General features: G+C 39.1%; 2 protein-coding genes across 3 annotated transcripts in view; one reads left to right on the top strand and one right to left on the bottom strand.

Annotated features, from left to right (window-relative positions):
* LOC134795666 (netrin-B-like) overlaps positions 1–14,403 on the top strand; it is a 241,329-nt gene that overhangs the window by 55,615 nt on the left and 171,311 nt on the right. The gene's annotated exons all lie outside the window — the stretch shown is intronic.
* Positions 1,345–2,456, bottom strand: LOC134795830 (bombyxin A-3-like). The gene is made up of 2 exons (XM_063767764.1): positions 2,252–2,456; positions 1,345–1,600 (listed from the first exon to the last, which is right to left on the bottom strand). Exons 1-2 carry the CDS (start codon positions 2,395–2,397, stop codon positions 1,417–1,419), a joined length of 330 nt encoding a protein of 109 aa, XP_063623834.1. The 5' UTR covers positions 2,398–2,456; the 3' UTR covers positions 1,345–1,416.

A 14,403-nucleotide genomic window follows, 5' to 3' on the forward strand; every position in this document is an offset into this window, starting at 1 on the left:
CAGCGGATACTCCTGATCCGCTACTCTTGACGCTTTCGAGTCTGCTTATGCCTTGGACCCACGACGGCTCAGCAGGGGTCCTCTAATTTATTTGAAGGCTCTATTACTGGCCAGGCCGTTTACACATAATGTAATTTACACTCGCACTTGTCCGACGCCGCCCTGTTTATCGGATTATTACTACAGTTTAATGATTTAGTGATTGGAATTTGCGTCTTAGATATGACACCGTAAGATTGTGAACCCGTTAGTTTATAATTTAACGTAGGTTAGGTTAGATTATAATCTCCCTACCGTCAGTTTATAATTTAACTAGCGATATTATAAACTGACGAGTGTTTACAATTTTACGGTGACAGATACAAGAAGAAAAATACCTTGAAATTGGTATCGAGTTATTAAATAAATTAGGAGGTGGGCTTAAAAAAATCACGTGCCCACATTCACGCTGAAGTGCTATTGAATATTATAGGTATCACCATATCATATGGTATTTAATGCCCACGTCAAATAAAACGATAAACCAACAAGAACATTCCATTTAATATGCAATATTTTTAATAACGCAAACTAGGTAGGTATAACTATTTAAATAATGTATTTGAGGCTAAGTCTAACACTTCTCTCCTAGTTAGTAAATATGTTAGATTTTTTAATGAGCTTTTCTAACAAAAATACAGACGGTTCAGAAACATTTAGGTATTAATAAAGATTTTTACTATTTTAGAAATGTTATAGTCTCATGTCTACAGATCGGTATGAATATTTTAACAATTTTCCTCCATTCGTAGCATAATATGTAAGATAATTTAACTAAATACCAAAGTATCCAACATGTTGTTTATTTATATTTATTCCTACGTGGTTAAAACTCAAGCGAAATAGCAATTTTTTCCAACACAAATTTAATGATAACGAAACAAAACACACGCGATAATAGACAAATTTACAGGAAATAATATTATATAATTTTTCATAAAGTAACGTTTTTTTTAATTCTGTCGTAGTCCGTCGCATCAACGTATATTTTAAGACTCCGCATTGATCGAAAACATCAAATCCTGACAAAAAAAATGCACCGAAATGACAGGTCTTTAAGTAAAAGTAACTAAAACAGCAAGAAATCTACGTACGTACAATGCCCCGCGTGTTGAACCTGACGCAAAAATGCCATTACACACACGCTGCCATGTTGGATGGCGATGGCCCACCTTGTACAAAGCTTAGCACCAGGTACAAAACTCCGCGAGCCTCGGGGGTCCTACTGGGTCGTAGATACACTTTGAAGCGGCGAACAGCAATGACTTGTTACATTTTGGAAAGAAGATATTACCAAACACTATGCATAATTAACCTAAAGCTCTAAACACTACTCAAAAACCATATTCATAAAACCATTGCCGTCAGTCCGTGAAATTAGCAGTAACTCATCAGTGTTGGAATGGAGCACGAGTTCTGGCAGCACTCCTCGATGATGCCTCTCTTGCCTCGGCCCATGTCTCTGGCCATGCCCCGGTCCGTGTGCCGCTCCAGGCTTCGGGATAGCCAGGGCCAGCTGAACTCTGGCTCGTAGCCGAGATGGATGGAGTTGTAGTCTGATCTATGGAGAAACAGGGCAAATTTAGCAACGAATAGGTTTTTTTTGTATTGAAGAAAATTTTATGAGACCTAGAAAGAGCTCATGTTATGCAACTTGGAAGAGAAAAACTATCTGTACCTAGATAGTTTTTCTCTTCCAAGATTCTATTTGACGAAACATCCATGATTATTGTAATATTGTATTAATATGGAACTGATTTCATGATGCCGTCGAAAGTTAGGTTCGAGCAGCCAAAAAAGTAGCTACTTTTAAAAGTTTGTAAGCTCCAGACTCATATTAACTTCGTTCATATACGTGCGTGTCGCTGCTTGCATTTTCATTGCGTTTAGAAAATATTAAGGTCAAAATGCAAATTTTAGTTAAACTCAAGTGCAAACTAAACAGTCATTAGCTATGTGTGGAAAAACCAAGGCGATTATATAAAACTAGGTGATGAGTTGAAGTAAAATGATTAGATACTAGAAATATAGCACACGGGAGCTCAGGAACAAATTCGTGATAAACTCACAATAAATGCCAAGGATTTGAACTCAGCCAGCACTTCCAGCTTCGTAAGTAAAGTTACTATCGAATGGGCCAGGAGGCCATTGAAAGAGTTAAACTAGACTTTACAAGGATTAAGCTTATAACAATACAAATAAGATTTCTTACCTCTTGTCATATTTGGTCTGATAACACAGCACAGCCATAGTTTGAGCAAGTCGCCTACCACAGTAAACCTGAGGTGTATCCTCAGACTGACAATATACTGACACAAAGAACATTACTGCGAAGAACAAAGAAATTTGGACCTTCATGTTTGTATTCGTTTTTAGGGTTTTCGTGCTGATCGTTGCCACAGATAAGCGAGGAATGTGCTGAAAGCTTCTGAGCTTCCATATTTATACCATTATTCAAATGAATACACAATCCAGTGAACATTGTACCTTAATCAGAGGTGAATATGTGAAAAACACATGAAGTGTGTTAGACGATCGGTAATAGGGGGTGACGGGCTGTGAAAGACTTTTGTCTTCATCTACACCTACGATAACAAATTTGACAAGGGTGATAAAAATAATTAAAATTTAGATTAGAATATTTTGTTTTTCAAAATATCACGAATATGGTTACAGGCTCGCCGTATCTGGGTGCCTGAAGCCGTACGATTATCACCTTAGCTAGGCCTCTGGCCGCGTAGCCAAGATGCCAATCGCTTATACGCTCCGTAGCGATCGAAACGCAACTGTCACTATCGCACTAATATGGAAGAGTGAAAGAGACTATAAAGCTTTTCGTTGTCGAAACGATAGCGATTGTAACCTTGGCTAGGCAGGCAGGTCTCCGTAAAAATGTTATATTTCAGGACTTCAACATTTTTAGCTTTTAATTGATTATGTCCGTACCTACCCTATGCGTATGTATAACTGTATTATTGCTGTCATACTTTAATTCTTAACTGGGATTCATCATCATCATTCTAGCCTTCAGTCGCCCACTGCTGAGTCTGTATTCGTGTACGCCACTTATCCCGGTCCTGGGCTAGTGTCATCCAAAAGTGCCCCGCGATTTTCCGATTAACTGGGATTAGTTCATTATTTCCTTCTACCTAGTACCTAACCAAAGCTTGTCTGGAAGACATAGCTTTTTAGCCTCTTAAGACAGTGGTTAAGCCTCTTAAGCTTTCAGTAAACATGATTATATTAAAGAGTGTATAAATCAACCCGTTTAATAACAGAAATGGTAAATAGTTCATATTTAATTTAAATATAGTAGTGAAATTGCCATCTATGGCCTTATTTTGACTGTTGAATACTCTTTTGGTGGTCAAATAGACAGTTTAACAAAAGAAATGCAACCCGGAATCTTGCAAAACACCGGGTCACCACCAAATGGACGCTAACATTCTCCATTCATTGCACCAGACAATGCCTACAATCAGTTACATTGCATGAATTGCGCTTTCTGTTGTGAAGCGGTTGGACTACAAATATCAATCATCATTATTTCAATAGATACAAGGAAGCAAGGCACTTAAGTTTCCAGGATTTGATAGACGGTTCTGAGTATGTCTTATTATTTTGATAGACGTGTAAGCATGCCGGCATTTATGGAGACTAATCAATGTACTTATGTAGAGGGATAGTAGCAGAGCCGAGCGGCAAATCCTGAAGTATGGTAAGTTCAAACCATAGTAAAAAAACCGACCAAGTGCGAGTCGGACTCGCGCACGAAGGATTTCGTACCATTACGCAATAAACGACAGCGTGACGTGACGTACGGGTTTGCGTTAAGTGTCATTTTGTATGGGATTTTGAGTTACCAAAACATCCCGCTTGGCGCGCTGTTCAAAATCCGATACAAAATGAGACTTAACGCAAACGCGTACTCACGTCACGATATCGAATGATACACTGGAGGTTCTGGCATTATGGAAAACAATTCCTAATATTCGTAATTCGTAATAATGTGCAAGTGATGTGAATGCAAAACCAGGGGAGCAAAACTCCTCACTTCGGGCAAACTCGGCTCCGATCGGCTCAGCATTGCTCCGAGCAATTATTAGGGTTGACACAACTTGACCCTTTGCGTGCACGACCACATATAAGATAATGGCTTGAATTTTGACAACCCTACCGAAAGGGATAGTGCCATACAATAGAAAGGGGCAGCATGATTCGACCCTGAACCGCTGTCAAACTTCGGTTTTGTAGGATTTTCCTTTCTGTACGGTAGTACTATTATTTATTCTGTTGCAGAAGCAAAGTGTCGTTTCCTAATCCTTCAACCGCATAGAAACGCAGTCATAAATATTTCTGAACCTGCATACAATTTGAAAACAATAACTTATAAAAGGAAACAATCACCAGTAAAATTAAAGCCAACAAGCTTTGTTCTCGAATCGCGGGAGAACAATGAAATTCTCGGGAGGAATGAAGAATCGCGCTTACTGATGTGACGTTCTCAGCAATATTCGTGGTTAAAGGTTAAATTCCAATTGCGGCTGCATCGCGTTGCATTGTTTCCGGCTGTGATGCCGCGGAAAATGTAATTTGCGAAAGTCACTGACATTACCATTGCAGTGGCAATGGATTGCCATTGTCATTACAAATACATTCGGCAGCAATGCGTCGCAGAAATCGGCTCCGGCAATAGCTGCAGCCCTATTAGTCTCACCCCTTTATTCATAAAACTTTACGGGACTAATTTAGTTAAATTGTGTTTTATCCCTTTCTTTCAAATACATAAGTCAAGATGACAGATAAGGACAAACGATTCTTAGCTAATTGAGGTTTTTAGCGCGTTTATGAATAAGGGTGTTAATAATTAAGTCCCTGAATATTTTTGTGTAGCCCATAATTGAATGGTAGAGTTTTCTGGCCTTAATGGCTCGGCCACGACATTGCGCGACCGGCAGCGGCGGCGGCAGCAACCATAGGTGGAAAGGAAACTGTGTCTCGCTCCAACCTACGATTGCCGCCGCCGGTCGCGCAATGTCGTGGCCGAGCCGTAAGTTCGTCCATTAGTTATTTCATGCATTGTGCCATTTTGTATAAATAAATAAGGGAATATTTAATATTCCTTAGTTTTTCTAAGCTTTTCTAAACAACAAACTGTTGGCATAGTACCCCTAGAACTTATTCATGTGAAGAAAATTTCGCTAAATCGTCGAACAAAATTCCTGTTCTGCCACACAGCTACATGCTAAACGCGTCATCTGGCGGAAAAAACAACCTCAGCAGAGCCTCAAGACTCTGTTTTATAAATGATGACAAAAACGCTTTCATGTTTAATCATGTTTTAATGCTCAGTGACATTCACGAAAGATATTAATTATGGAACTGGGTTCTTTCTGGTACAAAAAATTTGCAACCGGAAATTGCCTCTGGAAATGTACGTTGAATTTGTTCTTCCGTTAATCTTAGTCTTGATATAAAATGCAGGAATTAATTGTGTTAAATTATTCATATGGAATAAGGTTATTCGGAATAAGACGAAAATGGAATACCTTAGTTTTCAGGCAAAACGTCGTTGTGCCTTGTTTTGTATATTTTGTTGAAGTGCTATTTCCGCGCTTGTAAATTTCAGACATTCAGCATTTCAGCATCAATAAATAGTAGTGGATGAAATATTGCGTTAAAAGCACCTGGGGGCTTAGCCAAGATAACAAAATCGTACACTGACAAACGCCAAACGAAGAGAAATAAGTTTTTGGCAAAAATTTCATTCTTGGTACAAGCTTTTATCGCTGACTGTACTTTTCTTACGACAGACAACTAATACTCATCGAGACAATTCTAAAAACCCCTTACACAATTAGGTTACGTTGTTTCATCACAGAGTTCCTATGGCCACCTCCTGTCTCCATCATCAGATCAGCTCGATGGTACCATAATATTGCATTGTCATCCGATTTATACATGCATGCAAAATTTCAGCTCAATCGGAAACCGGGAAGTGGATTAAATTTAACTTGCAAGATTTGATTACACACAGACAGACAGACAGACAACGGTCAGGTAAAACTAAATAAAAGCTTGTAAAAATGTTTCAGCATGACAGATGCTGCGAAAAGTCACATGACTATTTCCATACATAATTTAAGTTTTACCTAATTGGCGTTTTCTAACGACGTTTGTCATCTTAGAGAAGCCCCCTGCCACCCTGGAGTACCTACTCCTCGAAATAGAAATATTAATCTTGTTTTCGGGACCGCATAAAATTAAACCTGTCTGCAGACAATGACGTCAACACGCAGACTGTGTGGGTAGGTCGCCATTTACACCTGAAATCACAATCAGGTCAACCCTATCTTAACACGAGCGCATATTAATGAACCAGTTCAGTATAAAAGCCACATATTTTGTTGCAATTCCTCACTTCAAATCCTTCGGTCTAGTAGATCAGAAAGTAAAGCAAGGGAATCATTATGAAGATCCAAGTACTCCTGGTTCTCGCCTGCTTTTGCCTTGTCAATGCTGACGACCAACGTTACTGCGGCAGGCACTTATCTCAAACGCTGAGGGACCTCTGCCCTTACATATCTTCTGGGATGGTGAAGCGCTCACCTCATGGCTTCCAAACGTCTAGAAATACCTTGGAGCCGTGGAAACCAGATTTCTGGCCTTGGCTGGTTCAAGCTCCACAAGTGCTACATGGAAGCAGGCGCAAACGGCAGGTGGTTTCCGAATGCTGTGATAAATCCTGCTCCGTTGACGAGCTGCTGACGTACTGTCCTTAAGATTTTTGATAATCTACGTAGGAGTTCCAGGAGTACAAAGTTGTGAAGATCTAATGGATTATTTATATTTGTTGAATTAATAAATATCCCTTGTTATTCTATATTGAAGTTTTTTTTTGCGTAGTGAATCGGGTGAGTGGTTATGAATTTGGTTTCAACTGGAACTTTGTGCCATACCTAGTTACTAAAATCATATGGGTCTTATCTCTTAGGGCCACTTACAGTCAACGGTTATTTCCCTGTTGCTGCAGTTTGGGCGGATGTTTATTTTGCTGTCGATTTTTTTTCGTCATGTTTTGATATAATTTGGTACATAGATAAAGTTCTCTTATGTACACATTTTCGTAATTACGTACATTTTTTGTGCCGAATTTAGATTTCGTATTTATTCCACCCAAGAAGAAGTACTCATCAAAACAGCCAATTTTATTTCAAATCTAACGGAAAAAAAGGCAACAAAATAAAAATCATCCCGCTAATGTGATGATAATAAGGCATTAATAATAAAATAAATAATTTAGCCTATATACGTCCCACTGCTGGGCACAGGCCTCCTCTCAAGCATGAGAGGGTTTGCGCTATAGTCGGCAGTTTGGGAAAGCATTAATGTCCCGTCGTTTTTTTTTCTTATTTACACATACTTAATGATAATTCTTGTAAGAAAGTAACAAACTTACAGAATACATTTGATAAAAGAACGTGTAAATTTAATGCTTTTGCTCCAAAAAAATGTTATTCAAATAGCGTGAAGGAACCCAAATAACTAAATTGGTAACCACGAATCTCATAAGCAGTTTTATATTTACAATATACCAATTATAGAGATTGCTCTAACCAAGCCCACATTCACCGTTTTACAAATTTATGTAAATAAGGCCTTTCCATCAGTTTATAACTCAAAATTATGGCTAGTCTTGAGCAAATGGTCGCTCATTATAGTTGTTATAAACGTCTTAGGAATGTCTTGATTATCCATCTATTCAGCGAACATTGTGTAGTCTAATAATCTATCATTATTTGAACCCTAAATAGATAGCAATTCCTCATGGTCGGAGGTTACAGTGATACTGGTAATCTAGTATTGAAGTAAGTTTTGAGAATGTTACCCGCCGTGGGATAGATTCTGGAGCAGGGCATGATATTATCGTGTTATCTAAATGGATGGTAAATAACAAAAGTAACTTAAAGCAAATAGTCAATGTTGAACAATAAACTTTTGCTCTAAATAGATGAAGTTGAGTTATTTAGCAGAAATAGGACAGACATTTTTGTTGATGTTTTGGATTTGACTGAACTAGGGTCTAAACAAAGTAGTAAGGGTAAACACGGGTATTTTATCTATGGGTAGGTACTTACATCTAAGTAACAAATGATTTTGAATAACAATAAACTGCAAATGATCCTAGGTACTGCTACGAAATAACGGTATCTACATAAATAGGAGTATCCCAGTTGATTTAGACATCAAACGTTGTGATGAGGTTAGCTGAGGCCGAGATTAGATGTCAGCTGTCACATCAATTGCGTTGCAATCCCTACACTACACATCGCATTACGGGTCCCAAACGCAGGCAAAGTAACACATACATCATAATATATATATATTCACATATTACAACCGGCGGGTACAGTCGACGTCAAAAATATGTTTACACTTTTGCACCTTACTCCTTTGTAATAAGGCAAAAAGTGTAAACATATCTTTGACGTCAACTGTACACGCGCATGACAGTGAATTTGCCTTGCTGTTAACGCACCTTTACTATTTTTCACATAGCTTGGGTATGGTGACAGCTGTCATCTCCATACAATTTATAACCTTAAAAGTACTTACCCATGCAAAATATAGGTATGTGTTGAGATGTCAGCTGTCAAAGTTGATCACATTTTATAAAGGTCCTCAAAGTTTTATGTATTTAACTTTTAGACTTTTGGACCGACGATCTGGTTATATCGCGGGAAATAGTGGGTTGAGGGCAGCGAATGACCATTCGTTGTGGCGATCCTTGGGGGAGGCCTTTGTCCAGTGGACGGCTTTCGGCTGAGATGATGATGATGTATTCAACTTTAAAGTTTTTTCAGCTCAATGAAAAACGTTCCAACAACAGCGCAAAAGCTTGCAAAATTATTTCGCATTACATTATAGTAGCCCTGGGATGGGCAGACTTGTGCCGTTTACAGCCCTGTAAACATCGATAAATGCTCCATAAACATAAACACAGGCTTGTTAACACTGTCAATAAACAGACCGTTATTGCCTGCTGTTTATCGCTTTTCAGTTAGGTTTTAATATTAATTTAGTTCCGTAAAACCACCTACAGATTGTAGTGCATAATTATTTTCACGGAAGCGTACAAACGTGTCTTGCCATTTCTGTCAGGCTCGGTACAAAAAGTACTGAGGTTGACTGAAGTAGAATGACAAATACGAACGTTTCCGAGAAAATACGATGGAAAACAATTAAATATCCACTACATTTGTAACACATGCAGACCAAGTGATCTGTAACTATAGTCCAGTACTACAAAATGGTCCACGAATTGATTGTTATTTATGGTTTTATTTGAGTTTTATATTTAATTTATAAAAATATTTAACCTAAGTACTGTGACATTAAAATAATAGTCACAAGCAAAGATGTTTGAGTTACTTTTGGACCATATTAAAATTTCGAACACCTCTGAAAAACAATGTAATTTGATTTGCCCCCATCCTTAGTATCAGTCGATATAACGTTTTATGGAGTGTGTCAAATGCCGCAAATGACGGTCATAACATGCGGTTTCTGGTTCCTGAACACATCATAAAGAGCTTATTACATGTGTGTAGATAAATCAGTGTATGTACCTGTACAGTGTACATAATTAGGCATTAAAACATTAATTATGCAACAGTCACATAAACTACTATCATTCAAAGCTTAAATAGGTAATATGGCTAACAATGAAACCGTAAATTTAACTTTGTTCTGATATCGATGGAGTCGAACCCACATCCCGTTAGGTACACATTCTTACTCATCATACGGAATGAAGTGGATACGTGTTCTCAATATTTTAATGATAAAAAATGCTCCAGTTATACATATATTATGTAAGAAATCCGCAACGCAGGCTTCGTCCGGTGGCTATAAATGCAAATCAGCAACATTCTTCGTCTCAAACATACCAAGGATGATATCCGCAACATGCATCGTCCTTATAAAATCTAAGTAAAACAAAATAACCGTCACGAATCGTACCTGGCTCAAATTTCCACTTACGCTGGCAGCGTTACCGCGCTGAATGTCCAATAAGATCTGTTGGATCAGGTACGATCCGGACTGAGGGTCGCACCCCCTGTCCCTCAGCCGTCGACCCAAAACCCTCACAAAGGCCCTAGCCTCCACAGCCCAAGGTCCCGCAGTATCGACTGCAACTGGGACAAAGTCGTACATTAGTTCCAGTTTGGTATTATTGGTTAGTGGATACTTATAACAATAGAGACTATTCATAATCCATACTGGGACAGCTAAGTACCTTTGTATTGATTGAACTACAGCGCAGTGAGTATTTTTTCTAAATTGTTTTACTGATAAGACCTTGTTATCAGCTCTAATGAATGACCGAGATAACGGAATGAGATTTATTCAATAGGCTCATTCATTGAACCGCAAATAGAATCTGAAGAGAATGAAAACTGGAATTGTAAGTTTTAGATAACTTATCATCTGATGTTGATAACTTCAATTTATAGGTAAATAGAGTGAGAGTGTCTACCTCATTGAATACATTATAGCTCACAGAATCAGAATCAGAATCAGAATTTGTTTATTTTCATAGTTATCGGTTACAATTTGTGTCCCTGCTCCCGTTCGAGTCTCAGGGGTGTATGCTTGCTTAAGTCTAGGTGAGATCAGTGCAAGTATGGTGTATTTGATTTATGTTAGTTACTTTATATAAGGACAACTATCATTGAACGTTCTTTGTTGTGTTCTTAATAACTACTTAAAACTAACTTACAATCTATGTGACCTAGGAACTGTTACTCTTGTACTGAGTGGTCTCCTGCGGTCTTTCTTATTTACAATATACGGAATGTCTCCTATTCTATGGTTAGTGAGCAAAGGGTTAAATTGACCGTAGCCGAGATATGCGTCACCTGGGGTATCAAGGTCCGCTATGTTCAGCTGTTTCAATTTCTCCAGCATATCTTGATGCAGATCGTGGACACGAATGTGCCACGGGTCCCAATCTAATGTGTCCCACAGCATTTCAGTAGGTGTGCGTCGCGGGAACTGTGCTGCTGATTTTAAAGCCATACGGTATTGCCTCTCTATTTTGAGCAAGTTGGTTTTGCTATACCGTGGCAGGAGTTGAACGGTACCATAGTCCAGTACCGGTAACAGACATGCTTGAATGATGGCAAGTTTCACTGTGAAGTCTGTTTTTGCATAGTAGCCAATGATTGAGCTGAGGGCTCCACGTATACGCTTTGCCTGTTGTCGCCCCATCCCATCCCATCCCATCCTGGCTACTGTAGCGGGCCGATACGACTCGCCTATAATGCGGCATTTTGAATGTGTCTTAACCGCTACTAGGTGATTATTATTGTTATTGCTGTCTGTGTTTGTTTGTCGCTTTCTGCTTTTGCTCCATGCACTAACACTTAGTTTTTTAATCTTAATTGTTACTAACCATTATGGACCATTGTTGTCTTTAAATAAATAAATTGAATTGAAATTGAATTGAATTGAACTATAATTTCAGATCAGATTTTACCTCTCCACTGTGTTAAATTAAACTAATAGGACCTTCGACAATTATACTGATGATAGCGTCCATAGAATATAGTATTTAATTTGTATGAAGCTACGTGTGGTAACCACGAAAACCGGATATTCCGGACAAGTGCGAGTCGGACTCGCCCACGGAGGGTTCCGTACAAATTTAACTTATTTTTTATGATTTTTATTCTTTACAAATGTATAGTTTTAATTTTTTCCCCTGTACCTGTAGTGTAACATGATATTACTTGCCAACATCGACGTATATCTCAGGACGGGCCTTATGGGCATTAAAAATGGTACTAATTCAACGGTGCCACTCACGAATTCGAGCCAATCTTGTAGTCTAACGCAACTAGTTGCGACCAATCGCACGCGTGATGCGAACTCATCAACCATTCGCGTTGTAGCGGTGTCACACCGCTGTACTGGCCCCATTCATGCCCTATTCTTATTGCCCGTAAGGCCAGTCCTGAGATATACGTCGGTGCTTGCCAAAGTTCATAGTTCAAGGTCAAAGGGAAGTACCTACCCTATAATCTTTGATTCCCTAGAGTGTCGAAATATACGTTTTTTGCGGCATATATAAACAGCCGTATTTTATTTTACGTTAACTAAAAATTTGAATTTTTCACAGCTTCAAGGGATTGTAGACCTGGTTTTAATTATAACTCGATACCTAGGGTCTTGAGAGATAGACGGACAACAAAATGATCCTACAGGGGTTCCGTTTTTTTTCCTTTGGTGCACAAATCACACGAGGTGTTTTCGGCTACTTTTTGACCCCCCCTCCCACTTGGTGATATTTGGTGAGGTTTTTGGCTACCCCCTCCCCCAGATAACCTCACGTGTATTTTTTTTTATTTTTTCATCCGACCGGTCAAGGCCACGCGCTCCAAAATTTCGTAAAATAGACTATATTCGCTATTTTGAAGTGCAGAGTGAAGATTTATGTTTAACAAAACCGAGAAATAGTATCTACTCATGTGGTAGAACAGGCTTGCTATTAAAATATAATAAGTAGAGAAATGAATGCAAAACGATCAGATCTCTTCGTGGATCGTGCTTCGATAATCCGTCGAAGCTGCGGAGGTGTGAACAGCGCACGCGCAAGCTACAAACGACACGCGATTGTTTATTTACGATATATTTAACTACAGACGTAGTGCATAATTGTCTTCCATCGTATTTTCTCGGAAACGTTCGTATTTGTCATGCTACTTCAGTCAACCTCAGTACTTTTTGTACCGAGACTGACTGAAATAGCAAGACGCGTTCGTACGTTTCCGTACGATTGGAAAATAATTATGCACTACATCTATATCTCTGTTTAAAGAATGACTCACGCTAGAACACTCGAGGTCCGATAGAAAATATGAAAAAAAACTTAAGTTGGTATAGAATAAATTATTAATTCAACAAATATAAATAATTCATTATATCTTCACAATTTTGTACTCCTGGAACTCCTTGATTATCTTCAAAATTTTCAAGGACAGTACGTCAGCAGCTCGTCCACGGAGCAGGATTTATCACAACATTCGGAAACCACCTGCCGTTTGCGCCTGCTTCCATGTAGCACTTGAGGAGCTTGAACCAGCCAAGGCCAGAAATCGGGTCTCCACGGCTCCAGGGTGTTTCTAGACGTCTGGAAACCATGAGGTGAGCGCTTCACCATCCCAGAAGATATGTAAGGGCAGAGGTCCCTCAGCGTTTGAGATAAGTGCCTGCCGCAGTAACGTTGGTCGTCAGCATTGACAAAGCAAAAGCAGGCGAGAACCAGGAGTATTTGGATCTTCATGATGATTCCCTTACAATTTGTAATCTACTAGACCGAAGGATTTGAAGTGAGGAATTGCAACAAAATATGTGGCTTTTATACTGAACTGGTTCATTAATATGCGCTCGTGTTAAGATAGGGTTGACCTGATTGTGATTTCAGGTGTAAATGGCGACCTACCCACACAGTCTGCATGTTGACGTCATTGTCTGGAGACAGGTTTAATTTCTTGCGGTCCCGAAAACAAGATTTATGTGTTGAACAAGTTGTTTGGTAGAATTTTCTCTACTAAATCCCTTAGCAAATTAAATACGTTTAATCTCTGCTTTCTTCCGCCATCGCTCCACGTGACATGTCCGTCTTCACCATTTATATGGTATTAGGCAGTCCTTAACTGTGCGTTTCCCCAGAAACTTCCCGTCTCTCCTTCCGGACCGATACGATCTTGAAACTTTCAAGAAAGGAGCGTAGCTACTCCCATCTCAAACCCTCGGCCATGGCCACTTGCAACACCTCTGGTGTTATGGTAATTGCTTATATAATAGCTGTACCACCTTCTACTCGCATTTCTGTAAGCAATTGAGCACTTGCTCCAAAGTCCTGTCTTCATTCAAGGACCCAAATCTTTCTTTTCTTTTTTTGCCGAGCTGATATAAGCTTCTGGACTCATTGCATCGCCAGCTAAAGGATGATCTTATTCAGCTCCATACGGATAGCTGTTTGATTGTCCATGGCTTTTTTTGAACAGACAGAGAGCGAGAGAGCACGCTATAAAATGGCATGTGTATTGGAGTGTTTGCTTTGAGCATGCTTATTCAGGAGCCTACTTAAAACTAGCATGCCTATTGCTAGCAAATGTAAACTGCTCATAAGCATGCTCGTATTGAGCATACTCAATAGCACGCTTTTTAGCATGCTATTTTAGAGCATGTGTAACAGTAGCTTAATTCTTTTTTCTTACACCACAACCGAACTGCATTGCGCGCTTCACTCCGTCCAGTCACGAGTGATGACTTTTAACAGCGCGATGATGGGAT

This window comes from Cydia splendana, chromosome 12 (assembly GCF_910591565.1).
Source record: "Cydia splendana chromosome 12, ilCydSple1.2, whole genome shotgun sequence".
NCBI lineage: Eukaryota > Metazoa > Arthropoda > Insecta > Lepidoptera > Tortricidae > Cydia > Cydia splendana.